This window comes from Phyllostomus hastatus, unplaced genomic scaffold, assembly GCF_019186645.2.
Source record: "Phyllostomus hastatus isolate PE091 unplaced genomic scaffold, TTU_PhHast_1.1 phas_scaffold_760, whole genome shotgun sequence".
NCBI classification, from domain to species: Eukaryota; Metazoa; Chordata; class Mammalia; order Chiroptera; family Phyllostomidae; genus Phyllostomus; species Phyllostomus hastatus.
Window position 1 is genome coordinate 493,188 of NW_025334040.1, and position 18,637 is coordinate 511,824.

General features: G+C 50.1%; 1 gene segment (V, D, J or C); it reads right to left on the reverse strand.

Moving 5' to 3' along the window:
- Window positions 1-2,621: 2,621 nt before the first annotated feature.
- Window positions 2,622-3,159, reverse strand: LOC123810841. The segment is given in 2 exon segments: window positions 2,622-2,941; window positions 3,045-3,159. Coding segments are annotated over 2 exon segments (366 nt in total).
- Between the last annotated feature and the right edge of the window lie 15,478 nt (window positions 3,160-18,637).

Consider the following 18,637-nt stretch of genomic DNA (forward strand, 5'->3'; position numbering starts at 1 on the left):
GCTAACCAGCTTCCACTGGCCCTACCTGGCTGAGGCTTGTTGACTCTCTAATGGGAGGAAGTCCCCTTCCACTGAATCACCCACACTGTCCCAGGTGACAAAGGGACACTGCCAGCTTGTGCTGGGAGGGAATGCAGGCCAACACCCTGGCCCTTATAGTTCACACCCTGGATGGGGATGCAGTTCAGGGGTTCTATAGTGTGGAAGGGTATGGGGCATGTGTAGCCCCAAAGATTTTCTCTGGCTAGGCATCTGGTTCCCAGATTCTTTGGCTAGAGAGAAAGGGTCTTCTAGGAGCCTCTATCTATCTATCTATCTATCTATCTATCTATCTATCTACATATCTATCTATCTACTATTTAGTTTGTATCTTAGTTGTTTGAAACCTTGAGGTCTCTGCACCTATCTTCTGTGTCTACAGGGAGGTAATGAGGACCCAAGGACTCCAAACCACTCTGTTCCCCAGTTTGAGAATGGAGGAAGTCTGCCTTGTTGTTTTCACATTGGAAGTCTACTTCTGCTTTGATTGACTAGGTCCAGTGTATGTAAGATTTCCTTGGCCCCACAGACCAGAGAAGGAGACTGGCCACATCATTTCATCAGGAGCTCATTAAAAGAAGTCACAATCAAGGTGGGTTTTGGGAAGAGACAGGACCCCTTGGATTTGCTCTGTGCCTTCCACTGCCACACCCAGACTGCATGCTGTGTCTTTGATCCAGTGAGCCTACTTGCTGGGAAAGGATTCTGTCTTTAATCTAGGGTGGGGCACCTCGGGCTCTGTCACTAGAGCTGGTGTAGAGACAGATAAAGACAAGGGAGGAACACAAAGTCTTTGTGTCTACTGGGGGCGGGGGGTGGGAAGATACTGCAAAAGTCAAAAGGGCATGTTGGCTTCCAGATGGAGTTACTTTGGCTGCACAGCCAGGAGCTTATACTTGAAGAGACTGTGGGAACAATGGGGCTCTTGACAGGGATTGAGTCCTGAAATTGTCATGTAATAGAATCCTAATGGTTTATTTCAGCCCTTGGATGAATGAGAGGCTGTGCTTTTCTGGTTCTGCAGAGATTATGTATATAGAAATAAGTGGCTAGGAAACATGATTAATACTTTCATTTCTTTTCCTTAGCATAGATAAACATGAATATAGAACACCTGGTCGTGGTTTGCATGTGAAAGGCTGCCTGTCTGCTCAGGAGTTTCGCCCTGTACCAGGCATTGGCCTTGGACTTTACCCTCCCAGGAGAAAAGGGAGTATATTTTCATTACCGTGTCAGTTATTTGAAACTTTTAATTTTGTAATAATTTTGCACTTATAGACAAAATGTCAGTAAGAGAACCACTTTTCCATAACTATCACTTATATTTTCTCTAACATTACAGTTTTCAAAAACTAGTGCCATTTTTACAAACTGAGATGCTAACATTGGTAAGAAAACATTTAGTAAACTGCAGGTTGGATTTAAATTTCATAAAATACCCAATAGATTCTTTTTAGATTCTTAGAACCAGTCCAGGAATCCATATGCCATAAGTGCTACAGAAAACAATCACAGATAAATATATATATTTCCAACATGCTAGATATGAAGCTTTTTTCTTTAAAATTGATTTTGTGTTGACTTGAAATAAAATTTTATCTAAGATTTTTAAACAAAGGTAAGTACAGTAAATAAAAGGACCATTTCACTCTCTGCTTTTCCCCTCACAGTCCAGTGCCAGGCGCCCTGGGGAACCGGGTGTGGAGACACCGCCTGCAGCCCCTCCCCTGTCCCTGTGCCAGGGGAGGGGGCCCAGGGCTGGGAGGAGTGTTTCTGGAAGCCACTTCTAAACAGGAGTCTTCTCAGAGCATCAGTATTCATGTAAGCCCTGGAAATCCTCTCAACTTGTGGTTGTAGTTTTCATTTTAAAAACCAGGGAAAAGAGAAATCAGCTCATACTTTTCATCGATGACCTGAGATTTTAAACCAGTTCCTGAAGGTTCCACATTTATGAAGGTTCGTTTAGGAGAGATGGTGACCAGGAATTTAACTGGATTAAATTTTACCAAAAAGTGTTCAAAAAAATTTTATAATAAAAGTACAGGTATATTTAAAACTGTAGTGTTCTTAAAATACTTTAGGAGAGAGCTTGTTAAAACACTGATTTGCTCACAAACACACCGTTGTGACTTAGCAGCCTAGTCAGGGGACCAGCATCACCTACAAGCTCCCAGTGACACTCTCATTTAAATGCCTATAAAACATTGCCTTTGCCCACAGGCTCAGTCACAACATGACCACAACTTGATAAAGCTTCTAGAACACAGGGAGGATTACAAGGCTAGGTGTGGTCTCTGAGTCTCTGATGGTTAATGTGTCTGCACTCAGCCCTCCTCCCGTCATGGTTCTAGGGACAGGGGAAGAGAGGAAGCCCATTGTGCCAGGGTCACATGGGACACATGGGCACACCCTGGGGGAGACTGGAGGAGGCATGTAGACAGGAGCCACTGGACCTGGCAATGGGGCCCTGGAGCCTCTCTCCTTGGCGTCCTGACCATTTCCACCCTCTTTCTTTCCTTCTGTCACTAAAGCTGAGCCATTCTGAGCACAAGAGGAGGTTTAGGTTGCACTTCCCCGTGGGGTTACATCACTGTGTAAATGGCACTACTCGTGGACAGAGCACAGTAATAGTCGGCCTCGTCTTCAGGCTGGGCCCCTGTGATGGTGAGGACAGCTTTGTTCCCAGAGATGGATCCAGAGAAGCGCTCAGGGACCCCAGAGGGCCGGCTGTTTGTTTGGTAGATGAGCATGCGGGGAGCCTTGCCTGGGGTCTGCTGGTACCAGCCGGGGTAGTTACTACTAGAGACTGACCCAGAACTAAGGCCACAGGTGAGTGTGACTGTCCCTCCTGGAGTCACAGACAGTGACGGCTCCTGGGTCACCACAGTCTGAGAATCCACACCTAAAACCAACACAAAATACATGGGTGTTGTTATGAGAGACAAGATCACCCCAAGATGCTGCTTTGTGGTATCCCCCAAGAATACAGAGTCCCTTCCTCTGACCTGAGCTGTAAGTGAGGAGCCCGAGCAGGAGCACCATCCAGGCCATGGTGGGGACACTCACAGGACACGGCTTCCTCAGACTCCTGAGGTAGAAGGAGGTGTCCTTGGGGCCTTTTCTTGCCTCCCAGACCCTTTAGGAGTAGGAGATGCTTCATGCAAATCAGCTTCCTCTCTTGGTACCAGAGTGTCATCCTGATGTCCCCTGGGGTGATGTGGAAAGAGCAGATGCTAGGACCTTGCACAGACCAGTGAAGATAGAGCTACTGAGGCACTGAAGGAACAGAGTCCCCCTCTGTCACCAAATCAGGGAGTGAGGAGGGTGAGGAGCAGAGGGACCTGGGCACTGATGGGGAAGCCCCAGCGCTCTGCCTGCTCAGGCCTGGTTGTATCAACTGAGACTCTCCCATCTCCAAGGGTCTTTTGTCTTGTGCCCCCCAAGACTCATGGGCTGAGTTTGCTCATGCAGATTTGCTTTTGTTGTGTGTCTGTCCACCCGAAACTGTCTGTTTGCACACCAGGTGGGATCAACTCCTGAAAGGGATTATGAATGTGAATCAAGGGTGTGAGTCAGATCTCAGGGCTCATGTAGCTCCTGGGGACGCAGGTGATGGCAAGTGACACACAATTAGGACACTGCTTGCCCAAACAGACAACCTTCAGAAAAGTAGTTTCCTAGTTCTCCTGTCCAGGAACCCAGTCCTCCCAGGACCAAGCAGCAGCCCAAATGCCCCAGGCCTCCTGGCACACCCAGCTCTCCTGCAAGGGTTGTAGGGGATGACTCTTGCACTTGGATGTAATCTGGTGTCACTGACTACGGCAGTACATTGAGTAGGTCCCTGTAGCATGGAATGAAAGCGAAACACTGATTTCCACATCACTAATGACATCTGAAGAGTTAAATACAGAACATGGAGCACAGAGCTTATTATTAGATATTTCAGAGTTACCTGAGAATATCATACACTGTTCACTTTTACAGGTTACCTTATGCCCCTGCTGTTTCTGTGGGGAGGGTCTCCTGTCAGTCCCCACCCCCCAGTGCAGAGGCTGTGACTTTGATCCCTGTCTGTGCATGAGATGCATCGTTTTCTGGGACTGTGTGTCCCGCTTTCTTACTGCTCTGGGTTCCCTTTGGCCTGCTTTGTCAGCCTGGTGATGCCTTATTTTCTTGTGACTGTCTAATACATTTAAGACATTAGAGACTAAATAATTGTTTCCAGAGTGAATGGTTAATAAAAAAAAAACAGAGAATTAAGTTTCTGTCAGGTGATGGGTTTGAGTTTACAGGATCCATGCGGAAGTGAATTGACATTTATCTAACATCCTCCACCCAAACTACTGGACAGGGAATCGCATTGGAAATCCTGATGCTGAGCTGGGACAGTGAGCCCTTGGGGGTCTGAGAGCCTCTCCTCAATGGGAGGCTTTGCCCAGCCCCGGGGATGCAGGGGCCCTGCAGAGCTCTGATCTCAGGGGACACGGAGACCCAGCTTCTGTAAGGTCTCAGAGCTCAGGGAGCTATGAGGTGAGCCCAGGCTGGCACGAGGAGACACACAGGGCACTGGGCATTGACCACCTGCTTCTCTCAGTCACACACGGTGCATGTCTGTCCTCCTCCCAACCCAGCCACTGAGCCACAATTTTGCTTCTTGTTCGAATAGAATTATGCTTTGGGAGAACAGTGACCCCCAAAGCAGATGTTTTCATTTGCTTTCTAAGGAGAGACTAATGGAAACTTTCCCCCCCAGCTTGAGTAGCAAAAGGGACAGCACAAGCCCCAAATTGAGCTGGTGTTGGTTCAGGGGCAGGGACAGGGCAGTGATGGGTCAGACAGGAGAGGAGGGGACAGGTTTGATCACGTGTCCCCATAGAGCAGGAGCTCTCTGTGACATTGGGGCTCTGTCCATCTCTCTAATGATGAACATCACCCTGAGCCTCAGACTGGAGCCCAGAGGTGATCACACAGGTTCTGGTGACAGACCTGGATCAGGACAATCAAGCTGAATCCCCTGGAAGGTGCTTCTGTGCTGTGTCAGGAAGGGAAGCTGGGACCCTGTCTAGAGTCTTGGGGACCATTTCCATGGCCCCTTGACTGGTCTGGAGCTCCCAGTGCTGGAGAAGGTGACCTCATCTCTGGGCTCATTGAGAACTTCACAAGGGATGTGACACAGGAAAAGACTGGGTGCAGCAGTTCTTTTACCCCATTGCCCAGCCCCAGACCTGGCCTGTTGGAGAGCTGCAGGAAGGTGTAGGAGGGGTGGGGGCACAGGTATTGCCCACAGACTCAGGGATGCATTCCCTGGAGTCCCTGTGGTCCTGAGTGGTGTCAGCTGTCAGAGTGTCTCATCCATGGACCCACTTTACCCTGGAGCAGGCTTAGCAATTCCCCAGGAAATGTAGACCACCCCCCATCCCCTCCTGTCCCATTAACAGGTCTCCTGGTCTAAGGCCCCAAACTTCCCCTTACACCAACCCTCCTGTCCATGACACCTGAAGATCCAGGTAGCCAGCCAGAGGTCTTGTCTGCTCTGTGACTGGAGTGCTTCCCACAACTGTGTCCTCACCTGGCACCTCCAGCCCAGCACTGTGTCCCTGGGGCCCAGGGTACTCAGGCAGCCTTGAGCTCAGGGACTGGGAGGGAGGGATAAGCTCTGCTTTGACCCCCTGATTAGGTCTCCTAATGTCAAGCCAACTTCATATGCCTCTCCCTCCCCAGATGCAGGCAAGTCACGTGGACATTGAGTGTCTGACCATAAACTAGATACATGTGTTCATTTATTTAGGTCTTCTTCATGTATCTCAGAAATACTTTGTACCTCTCATTTAATAGCACTTTCAGGTTTTAGATTTATCTTTAAGTATTTCTTGTCTTTGTTGCCATTATAACTTTAAAAAATTCTATTGTTAGTGTGTAAGTTTTCTTGTTAATTTTTTGTGGTTTACTGGTAGTGGGTACATTGGTATTCATTTCTGCATGTTGTTCTTGTATCTCAAAGCCCCAGTGAAATGATTTGGAGAAGAAAGGTCACTGCGTCTCCCCTGCACTCAGAGCTGGGCACTGTCTGCGCCTCCAGCATCTCCACTGGGAGGTGTTTCTCTCTGAGAAAACTGTTGCCTGAGAAGAGGAACAGCTGAGACATAGTGGTGACGGCCAGTCTAAATGAGAGATGAGGGAAAGGCCTGATTTGTTCTTCAGAGAAAACTCAGGTCCTGTCTGTAGAAGTGACAACAGATGTCACCCCCAAGTGAAACTTGATCCCAGGCAGAGATGAGGTGCGCTTTCCTGGGAGGAGGAACACATGTGCCTTCAGTCGCACCAACCTGTGGCTCTCAGCAGAGTGTCAGCATCAGGGCTCGTGTAATGGACACAACAGCAAGGCCAACCTCATCCTCAGGCTGCAGCCCAGAGATGAGCAGGATCCCTATTCTCGCTGAGGTGTCTTTGGATCCAGAGAACCTCCTGCAGGCCCCGGAGCCCTGGTGCTTGTCTGAGACTATGAGGTAGGACAGGAGATACTGGGAAGAGATCCGTGACTTCTGCTGGTACCAGTCTGTGTGTAGTCGGCAACATTAAATCCATTTCTCAGGCTGCATGGGAATCTCACTGATGTTCCTGGGGATTCAGAGAGGGAGGGGCTGAGCCAGCTCATGCTGGGAGAGGGCACACAGAAAGAGAGACACTCATGGTTGATGGAGCAGATATTCAGGTTAAAGTTTCACAAGTCTCTGGGCAAGTAAAGAAAGAAGCAAGCTCAGTAGCTGTCCTGGGACCCTTAAGCCTGTCCCTACCTGTGCAGTGAGAGAGAAGCAGGAGGAGGAGAGGAGTCCAGGCCATGGTGCACACAGCCCCTGAGCCCACAGTGGTGCTGGCTGCCCAGGCCTTCTTTCTACCCACCCTCTGCCAGGGGAGGGGCCGTCCATTGAAATGTGTGTCCATCCAGGGGCTGCCCAGCCCATCCCTAGCCCTGGTGCTGGAGCTCAATTTAGATAACAACTGAGGATGATGGAGGTTGGCTTCATACCTGGGGAGAACCCTGCGGGGAAGCCCTTGCTGAGGCCACACAAAAATCTGTGCTCAGGGCACTCTGGCAGGCCTGAGGGGACACAGCAACTGAGTCTCCATCAGTGAGCACCCTGCCCAGCCCCCAGGCCCAGATTCCTTTGAGAGAATGATCCTCACAGAGCAACAGTTTAGAGGCTCCTGGGCGGTCCATGAGTGCCACCTGCTGGTCATGGCCCAAAGCCCTGAGAGCCCAGCTGGGTTCTGCAGCTCACCAGGTGGATGTCTCTATCCACACATCTGGGGTCTCTCCTGTAGATAATGGTGATCAGTCCTGTGGGGCCAATTACCCTACTTCTTTTCACTGCCAGAAAGACTTCTGGTCTGCGGGAAGCAAGAGCGTGTACATATAAGTATTTCAGATATCAGTGTCCCCAGAGTGTTGTAGAAAATGTTAAGGGCCCCTGTGTTCCATGAAATCCAGGGTCAGAAAAGAGGAAGGAAGTAAAATGGGTGTGAAAAGAATTTCCGGAAAGTGAGGCTGGTGGCATATTCAAATCAGGGCAAAGGTACAGAATTTTGTTAGGGAACAGAGAATATCCAGGAATTTGTGAGGAATTAATACATTGGTGTGCTTAGCATTTACCAGTGTATATACTTCTTTACACCAAGAATTGATATTTCTTTTTCTGTATTTGTAGTATCCTGCATATGCTGCCATATTTATTTTTGCACATTTTGTCATAGTTGTGCATATACTATCCATATATACTCTTTTTTATGTACATGTGTTTTAATGTTCTGAAACTCCTGTGCATTAAATTCACTGCTGTCACAGCACTGACTTGTATTCCATGTTCCCAAGGGCCGGCCGATGTAAACCATGAGCTGATGAAAGTGAGGGATGGACAATGGGTTCTCGTCATGCAGGTCTGAGGATCACGGAAGCACACGCTGGGTGGAATGACATCCAGTCTGTGACAGAAATTCTCACCTCTTCATTTCTGGCTGTTTTGCCCTCACCTCACTTTGCAAAAGCCTCTCCTCTGTGGATGCAGAGTGCACAAACCCATCTTCACTTCTTTCAAGAATGTTTCCATCATGGTTTTTGTGGGATGGGGGTTGTGGAGCTGTATACTAGAGTTTCATGGGTCACATGGTTCTCTGTATGTAACATGTGTGGACAAATGATTATGTTATGGGATCTTAGTGAAGGGAGACACCAGTGCACATTCACCCAGCTGTCCCGCACTCAGCACTGTATTGGCTCTCGGAGGGCATTTGTCGTCCTCAGCCTCCCCTGCCATCTCCCTGTCCCTGTGGTTCTTCACTAGGTCCTGGTGACTCATCACAACCTCTCCATTTTCTCTGCCTGAGGCCCTGGACCCAGGTCCTGGCACTGTCCCCTTCCCCAGCCCTGGGGCCAGTACCTCACATACATGGTTAATTAAGGAGATGAGGACTCACATTCATGGCACTTTCCTGCCTTTGAGACTCTGGGGTCAAATGTTTCACACTTCCTCTAGAACTAACTCAGAACCCGAATACCAAAATGCCCAAAAGCAGAAGTCTTTCTATGGGCCTCAGATCTGCTCCTTTTCCCAGATCACACATTTAGGTGCCCAGACATATTCACTCAACAAACATGTTTGAGTTTGTCCTTCATGTCAGCCTGTGTTCTGGATCTGTAGGTACATTGATAGCAAAACATGAAAACATTTAAAATCTCAGTTCTCATGGAGCTTCTACACCAGCGGGAAAACCCACAGGGAACAGAGTCACTGACATCACAAATGTCCCCACGTGGCTGGAATCCCCACCAGGTCCAGGATCCCGCTCAGATCTGGAGGCAACCTCTGATGGCTGAGAGACGGGAGCCTCACAAAGGAAGGACAGTGCTGGACTGAAGGGCCTCCTACAGTGCGTCCTGGTCCTCTGGCCCCGCTGCAGGGCTCCAGGGGCTCAGTGCTCGTCCCGTCTCACTCATCAGGGCCGTGAACCCCATCTCTGTCTGGTGCTGTGCACCCAGCTTTATTTAATTTTTGGCATTATCATCACAGTGGTAGTTGAAATGCAAACATATGATGAAGCCTGTCTCCGATTGTAAAACTCCAAATCGTTGCCTCCCCATCATGATTAAATAAAAATCTTTAATGTCTAATTCAAGGTATCTGGGGGCCTGCCGTGAACTGATGCCTGTCTCCTGCCTCATTTTCCCATCTGTAGTCCGTAAAAAACACATATGGATGCTGTTTGCAAGTGATTCTTAACCCTGAACATCTGAGTATCATTCCGTTACACTCTTCACATCTCACGGCTCACATCCTGGGTGCCCTTTCCCCAGGAGATCATAGGGGGTCTCTTATCCAAACTGAGACTCTGGCAGTGTCTGCTTAGAGCTGTTGGATGACAACCCTCTGCCACTGGGCAAGGACGCTCTGTCCTGGAAGAAGCAATCACAGCAGAACAGTGCTCCATCCCCTATGGTCCACCCTTGTACTGTTTAGATCCACCAGTTTCTGTCATCTGTCTCATGAAGTGTTCTTGCAGGACCTTTGGGCAGGTTTCAAGGGCTCAACCATGGCAAGAACTGTAGCATCTGCTGCTAGGTGGGTCTCGAGCAATAAGGATGCTGCCTGTCCTCTCCTTCCCCTTCCCGTGCTGATTCCCTGCCCTTTCTAACCACCAGGTCCAGGTGGCTACCTCGCAGGGTGGGTCAGAACCTCCTCCTTGAAGGGTTTATGCTCAAATCCCATTCCTTCTGAGGGCGTGTTTGTTGTTGCTGTAGCTGTTCTTTTCCCATCCCAATCGGGGAGGAGAGACTCTCCAAAGCCAAGCTCAGCATTTCTCATCCCCATTCTGTGAAAGCAGCCCCACCACGTCCTCATAATCAAAGTCAACTATTCCTGACAGGTTGGTGACTTTTCTCTTCATGTATAGGTCCCAGTAGAGCTGACCTTGGAAATGTTAGGATTTTCTTGTGTTCCTGGAATAAATATTCCTCATCTCCCTGCAGCAGCATGAGAGCCCACAGAGACCAGCACTGCAGGAAATGGAGTCAGAGACACCCAACGTGGACCCCAGCCCTGACAGAAGGAGTGGTCTCTCCTCCTTGCCCCTTGTGGTGCTGGGGTCTAGACAATGCTGCAGGTCAGGACAGAGCACCATATCCACAGTCACAGGTTAGGCTTTTATACATCACAGGTGTTGTTCAGCCACCATGATGGGTAACCTGTTGAGGTGAATCCTGAGAGAGGCTGGTAAGGAGCTAGGGAAGCTGCTTGACAAGTGGAATATGGGAATTGAAGAGAAAATATATAACAGGCGAAGCAGTTTGAGCAAGTACAGCCAGCTAGTGAATCACCAGCTTTTATGATACGTCACTAAGAACACGTGGAGCAAAAGGGTCACCCGTGGCAGACTATCCTGGGGCAGATCAGCAATTGTCCTGGTCTCTTGTCAATATGTTCTTAAAAATAAAACTCACCAGAAAATATCCTGCCCCTGTATATGTACATTTTGATGAATCATACATTGCACGACACCTGGAAAGTTAATGAATATTCTGTTAAGAACCCTCGAGATAAAAACCCTCAGGACAAGGATCCCTGGGGCCATCTCACTGGATCCTTATGTCTCTGCTCTTTCTCCCAAACTTAGTGTGCCCCCATGAGACTTGCAACCAGGGAAGCAGTGGGCAGTGGCCCCTGGTCCTGGGCTAACACACTGTAAATGTCTCCAAGAGCTACATTTATAAAAATTTACTTCATTGTGTTCTTTCCATTAGAATTTATCCCTCTCATACCCTCTTCTACCCCTCCCAACCCCACAGTTATCTCACTATTGCTGGTGTCTATGAATTCTCTCTTGTTTTCATTTTTGCTCCATCCCTCCATCCACTCCCCTCTCCCCCATGGAGCTGGCGGTGTGCTGTGTTCTCTTCCTTGCATGTTCCAGTCAGAATCAGCATCACTGAGAGTCTGCATATTTGATGACCTCTGCCTGTTGGTCTTTCTCTTATCACCTCTTCACAGCAGGCTGGGATTCTGAGAGTTAAATTAATTTTTGCACACCCAGATGGGGGAAATGGCATGAGAAGGAGATTATTCTCAGCCATTTGGACCCCAACTGTGTTGCACACCCTGACTCCTGTGCTCCCCACCCACTCACCACTGACAAGGCCAACCCTGGAGCCACCACTGTCCTCACAGGGCTCTTGCCCTTGCAGCTCTCTGATCTTGAGACCCCTACTGAGCTGCTGAGTGACATCTCCAGAGCACTCATTCTTGTCTCTGTCCCCCTTCCCGGGAAGTTGCTGGGTTCTCCAGACCTGGGTGACAGTGTCTGGAAGAGATCTTGAACTGAGAGTTTGTTCTCATACAACCTATCCAAGTGTAGCCCAAACAAGCTCCCACTGGGCCTCGACCAGGGTGGGCTCACACCTTCTCACTGTCCCCTGACAGCCTCTGTCTCAGTCCCCACACAGGGCAGCCCACACTCAAGGCAGGGGTCACACAAGGGCATGACACCAGGAGGTGGGGCACCGGCTGTCTGGGTGGTTTTCTGCATTCTGACATCCAGAGGTTCACATCTCTCATTCACCACACACACTTTCTAGGGCTTCTGTTCAACTTTGCATATGAGGGAAGGAGCAGAGCTATGGCTGAACCCAGAGTTTATGTCTTACTTCCTCCTCTGCATCTGACACTGTGGTAATGGTCACTGTGCCACAGAATACAGAAGTACTCGGCCTCGTCCTCAGGCTGGGCCCCCGTGATGGTGAGGGTGGCTTTGTTCCCAGAGATGGATCCAGAGAAGCGCTCAGGGACCCCAGAGGGCCGGTTGGTTGTGCTGTAGATGAGCATGCGGGGAGCCTGGCCTGGGGTCTGCTGGAACCAGTTAGGGTAACTACTGCTAGAGACTGACCCAGAGTTAGACCCACAGGTGAGTGTGACCGTCCCTCCTGGTGACACGGACAGTGAGGCTCCTGGGTGACCATAGTCTGAGAATCCACTCGTACAACCACCAGGAAACACACAGATGTTGCTGTAAGATACAAGATCACCCCAAGACCCCGCTTTGCTGTATCCGCCAAAAATGCAGACTCCCTTCCTCTGACCTGAGCTGTAGGCAAGGAGCCCGAGCAGGAGCACCATCCAGGCCTTGGTGGGGAGACTCACAGGACACGGTCTGCTCAGGTTCCTGGGGTGGAAGGAGGTGTCCTTGGGGCCTTGTCTTGCCTTCCAGACCCATTAGGAGGAGGAGATGCTTCATGCAAATCAGCTTCCTCTCTTGGTGCCACAGTGTCATCCTGATGTCCCCTGAGGTGATGTGGAAAAAAGCAGAGGCTGGGACCTTGCACAGACCAGTGAAGATAGAGTGACTCAGGCACTGAATGAACAGGGTCGCCCTCTGTCACCAAATCAGGGAGTGAGAAGGGTGAGGAACAGAGGAATCTGGGTCATGATGGGAGGCCCCAGGACTCTGCCTTCTCAGGCCTTCTTTTGGGAACTGAGACTCTCCCATCTCCAAGGGTGTCTTGGCCTGTGTCCAGCATGACTCATGGGCTGAGCTTCGTCATGCAGATCAGCTCCTACTGTGTGTGTGTCCACCTCAAACTGTCTGTCAGCACATCAGGCAGGAACAACTCCTTGAAGGGGGAGCTGGATGTGAAGCAAGGGTGTGAGTGAGACCTCAGGGCTCATGTAGCTCCTGGGGACCCTGGTGATGACTAGTCACACACTGTGAGGACGCTGCTTCCCTGAGTGGGCAAGATTCAGAAAAGAATTTTCCTAGTTGTCCTGTCAGAGAACCCAGTCCTCTCAGGGCCAGACAACAGCACCCCTACTGTCTTCACAGCCCACATGCTCCAGGCCTCCTGACACCTCCCAGCTGTCCTGCAAGGGGCAGGGGGATTACTTTTGCTCTTGGATGTTATCTGGTGTCACTGACTAAGGCAGTCCCTTGAGTAGGTCCCTGCAGCGTGGTGGAGACTCAGACACTGATTTTCTGCATCATTAATGACATCTGAAGAGTTAAATACAGGATCTGGATCACAGAGCTTGTTACTAGATATTTCAAGACTACTTGGGAACACCTGTGCACCGGTCATTCTTACAGGTTACTTTATGTCCCTGCTGTTGCTCTGGAGAGGGTCTACTGTTATCTAGGGTCATATGTTCTGCTCCTTATTACTGCTCTGAGTCGCTATCGGCCCTCCTCTGTCAGCCTGGTTATGTCTTTTCTTGTGACTATCTAGTACATTTCAGACATTAGAGTCTGATTATTGTTTTTTTCAGTGCAAAAGCTATTATAAAACAGATAATCAAGTCTTTGTCTTCAAATGACGCTGGGGTTTACAGGATCCATGGTTTAAAGAATTGACGTTTATCTGACATCCTTCCATCCAAACTACTGGACAGAAAAACACATTGGAGATGATGACATTGAGCTGGGACAGGGAGCACTTGGGGGTCTGAGAGCCCCTCCTCCCTGGGAGACTTTGCCCAGCCCCGGGTATGCAGGGGCCCGGCAGAGCTCTGATCTCAGGAGACAGGGAGACCCAGCTTCTGTAACATTTCAGAGCTCAGGGAGTTATCAGGGGAGCCCAGGCTGGCACCAGGAGACACACAGGGCCCTGGGCACGGGCCACCTGGCTCTCCGTCATACATGATGCACTTCTGTCCTCCTCCTGATCCAGCTGTGGAGCCAGAATTCTGCTTCTTGTTACAAAAAAATTGTGCTTCTTTTGGGAGACCAGTGACCTCAGAGCAGATGTTTCCATTTACTTTCTAAGGGTGGACAGAGTCGAGGGCCAGACCCCCGGCTTTAGAAGCACAAGGGACAGCACAAGGCCCAAATTGAGCTGGTGTTGGTTCAGGGGCAGGGACAGGGCCGTGATGGCTCAGACAGGAGAGGAGGGAGCAGATGTGATCACGTGTCCCCATGAGCAGGAGTTGTCTGTGGCATTGGGTTGTGTCTGCTTCTGTAAGGATGAGCTTCAGCCTGAGCCCCAGACTGGAGCCCAGAGGTGATCATATTGGATCTGGTGACAGAACTAGATCAGGACTGGCAAGTGGAACCCCTGGAAGGTTGTGCTGTGTCAGGTAGGAAAGCTGGGGCCTTGCCTGGTGACCCTGGGGACCATTGCCATGGCACCTGCAGTGGGTCTGCAGATCCCTGTATTGGAGAAGGTGACCTCAAATTTGGGCTCATTAGGAGCTTCACTCGGGGTGTAAACACAGGAACAGATTAGGTAGCACCCTCACCTGCTGCCCCACTACTCTTTCCCCACCCTGGACTTTTAGAGAGCTGCAGGAGGGTGTGGGAGGGTGGAGGCGCAGTCCATGCTGAGAGACTCAGGGATCCACTCCCAGCAGTCCCCACGGTCTTGAGAGGTGTCACCTGTCAGAGTGTCTCACCCATGGACCGACTTTACCCTGGCGCAGGCTCAGCAATTCCACAGGAAATGTAGTCCATCCCTCATCCTCTCCTGTCCCATTAAGGGGTCTCCTGGTCTCAGGCCCCAAAGTTCCCCTTAGACCAACCCTCCTGTCCATGACCTCACACACAAAGTCCCAGGTAGCCAGCCAGGGATCCTGGCTGCGCTGTGCCTGGAGTTCTCCCACACCTGTACCCTTACCTGGCATTTACTGCTCAGTATTGTGTCCCTGGGGCCCAGGGTGCTCAGGCAGCCTTGACCTCTGGCACTGGGTGAGTGGGATAAGCTCTGTTTTGACCCCCTGATTGGGTCTCCTGACATCAGGCCAACTCCATATGCCTCTCCTCCCTCAGATGCAGGCAGGTCATGTGGACATGGAGCAGTGTTTTCCCAGGGCTCTAACGTCTTCTATGATTTTGTCACAGTTTCCACTTCTTCACTGAGATTTCCTACCTGGCCATTCATTACAAGGGGAAGTCACTCAAATCGTCTCCAAGAATGTACACGTTCATATGGGGATGATTTATATGGAGTGTCTGACAATAAACTAAATGTGCGCTCATTCATTTCAGTCTTCTTCATGTATCTCAAGAATAGTTTGTATCTGTCATTGTTACAAAACTTTCACCTTTTTAGTTTTGTCTTTAAGTATTTTTCATTTTCGATACCACTATAGTTTTAAAATTTTTATTGTTAATTTTTAAGTTCTATTCTTTATTTTTCATGGTTTACTGCTAGTGTGTACGCTGATATTAATTTTTACATGCTGGTGTTTCATCTCAAAGCCTCAGTTAAAGTATTTAGAGAGGAAACATCATTGATTTTCCCCTGGATCAGAGCTGGGCACGGCTGGCACCAAACACTGTCTGCACCACTAGCGTCTCCACTGGGAGATGTTTCTCTCTGAAAGAACTCTCTGCCTCTGAGACAGGAAGAGCTGGGACATAGTGGTGACAGTCAGTGTAATTCAGAGATGAGAAGAAAGTCAGACTGCTGTTTAGAGGAAACACAAGGCCTGTCTGCAGAAGTGACAACAGATGTCACCTGTGAGGGACACATGATTCCATCAGAGCAGGGGTGAGGTTTTCCTGGCAGGGGGAGCACCAACCTTTAGAGCCTTTAGACTCTCATCAGAGTATGAGCATCAGGGCTGCTGTAACGGACACAACAGCAAAGCCAGCCTTGTCCTCAGGCTGCAGCCCGGAGATGGAAGGGGGTCCTGCACTGGCCGAGGTATCTTTGGATCCAGAGAAGCACCTGCAGAGGCAGGAGCCCTGGTGCTTTTCTGAATCTGGGTGCTTGGACATGAGATGCTGGGAAGGGCTCTGTGACTTCTGCTAGTACCAGGCTATGTGGTAGCTGCCAACATTAAATCCACTTCTCAGTGTGCATGGAAATCTCACTGATGTTCCCTGGGATGCAGAGAGGGACGGGCTGAGTGAGCACAGGCTGGGAGAGGGAATCGAAAAGCAGGCACATTCGTGGTTGGTGGAGCAGGTACTCAGGTTAAAGTTCCTCAAGGCTCTGTTCAAGTGAAGGAACATGCAAGGTAAATGGCTGTCCTAAACCCAGAGTCCTGTCCCTACCTATGCAGTGAGAGAGGAGCACCACGAGGCCAGGAGTCCAGCCATGGTGCACACAGCCCCTGAGCCCACAGTGGGGCTGGGCTGTCGAGGTCTCCTTTTCTCCCCACACTCTGCCAGGGGCAGGGCTGCCCATGCAAACATGTGTCCATCCAAGGGCTGCCCAGGTTCTCCCTGAGCCCTGGTGCTGGAGGTCAGTTTAGGCTACAACTGAGGAGGATGGGGGTTGGCTTTATCCCTAGCGAGAGCCTTGGGGGGAAGCACCTGTTGAGGCCACACAAAGATCCCAGCTCAGGGGACTCTGCAAGTCCTGAGAGGTCACAGCTGCTGAGTCTCCATCAGTGAACACAGTGCCCAGCCGCCAGACCCAGATTCCTTTGAGAGAATCATCCTCACCTGGCAACTGTTTACAGGCTCCGGGACAGTCCACCAGTGCCCCCTGCTGGTCATAGCCCAAAGCCCTGAGAGCTCAGCTGGTGTCTGCAGCTCACCAGGTGGCTGTCTTCTATCCACACATTCAGGGTCTCATGTGTAGATACTGTCGATCAATCATGGAGCGTGTGAACCTTACTGCTTTTCGCTGCCAGAAAGAGTTCTGGTCTACAGAAAGTGAAAACATGCACATATAAGTATTTCAGATGTCAGCGTCCCCAGAATACACAGTAGGAAAAGTTAATCGCTGTGTTCCATGATGTCCAGAGTTCAGGAATAATTTTATAATAATAGAAGTTGAGGTATATATCAGTCTTTAGCACTCCTGAAACACTTTACAGGGAGCTTCTGAAAACACAGATTTTTCTCACAAACACACAGATCTCACTCAGCAGGCCTAGTCTGGGAAACAGCATCACCTGCAAGCTGGCAGTGACACTCTCATTAAAATGCTAATAGATATTCACATGGTCCACAGGCTGAAGTCAGTAGGTGAGAGCATATCTTCTTAAAGCTCCTGGGATACAGGAAGGTGTTAGGTCGCAGTTGCTCAGGAAACCAGGTGGATGCAGGGAGCTAAAGAGCAGAGTCTACCAGCAGGGAATAGGAGGGGAGGTGGAGCCAAGTGAGGGAGGTTGGGACTGGCTCCATCATTCTTAGGGCAGGGTTTTTAAGCACAAAAACCCATGAAGGGTAGCTGGTTCGGGTGTCAGCATCTGATTGGCTAGAGCTGGTTGCTGGGTGCCCTTTCGGCTGACCATTGTTCTTGATACATCTTGTCAGGCTCAAGTTAAGGCTGCATCGTGTTATGGCAGATAGGATGACTCCAGGCCCGCAAACTTAGCCAGGCATCTGTTTGTGCTGGATAAGGTTGGCAGGGATTTTCCATTCCTCCTGGTCCAGCCTAGGTCTGTCAACAGGGGCAGTTGGGATTCTGAGTCTCTCTGATGGCTAATGTGTCTGCACTCAGCCCTCACTCCGTCATGGTTCTAGGGACAGGGGAGGAGAGGAAGCCCATTCTGCAGGGTCACATGGGACACATGGGCACACCCTGGGGGAGACTGGAGAGGCATGTAGACAGGAGCCACTGGACCTGGCAATGGGACCCTGGAGCCCGTCCCCTTCCTATGCTGACATTTCCAGCTTCTCTCTTTCCTCGTCTCTAAAGCAGAGCCATTCTGAGCACATGAGGAGGTTTTGGTTGCACTTCCCCATGGGGTCACATCACTGTGTAAGGATAAGAACCCGGGTACAGAAGACAGAAATAGTCAGCCTCATCCTCAGGCTGGGCCCCCGTGATGGTGAGGACGGCTTTGTTCCCAGAGATGGATCCAGAGAAGCGCCCAGGGACCCCAGAGGGCCGGTTGTTTGTGTTATAGATGAGCGTTCGAGGAGCCTTGCCTGGGGTCTGCTGGTGCCAACCAGGGTAGTTACCACTAGAGACTGACCCAGAACTAAGGCCACAGGTGAGTGTGACTGTCCCTCCTGGAGACACAGATAGTGACGGCTCCTGGGTCACGACAGTCTGAGAATCCACACCTAAAACCAACAGAAAAAATATAGGTGTTGTTATGGGTTACTAGGTCACCCAGAGACCCTGCTTTGTTGTGTCCCCCAAGAATGCAGAGTTCCTTCCTCTGACCTGAGCTGTAAGTCAGGAGCCCGAGCAGGAGCACCGTCCAGGCCATGGTGGGGACACTCATAGGACACGGCCTCCTCAGGGTCCTGGGCTGGAGAGTGGTGTCCTTGCAGCCTTTTCATGCCTCCCAGACCCACTAGGAGGAGCATGTGCTTCATGCAAATCAGTTTCCTCTGTCTTCCTGCCCCAGTGTCACCCTGATGTCCCCTGGGGAGATGTGGAAAGAGACACATGCTGCTGCCTCACAACACCAGTGACTTTGCTCTGTCTAAGGCCTTGAGTGCGGAGTGTTGACCTCTGTCATTAAATCAGCTCCACCACGTCCTTGGTGGCCTTAAAGCTAAGTCTTTGTGAATTATCTGTCGCCTACATGATGAGATGACTGTGTTTACCTCTGGTCCCAGCAATCTCGTTCATCTCAAATCTCACTACGTTTCTTAGATTAGAACATTCCTTTCTTCTTCAGTGAAAACCATTCTTGTCTTATTAGCAGACACT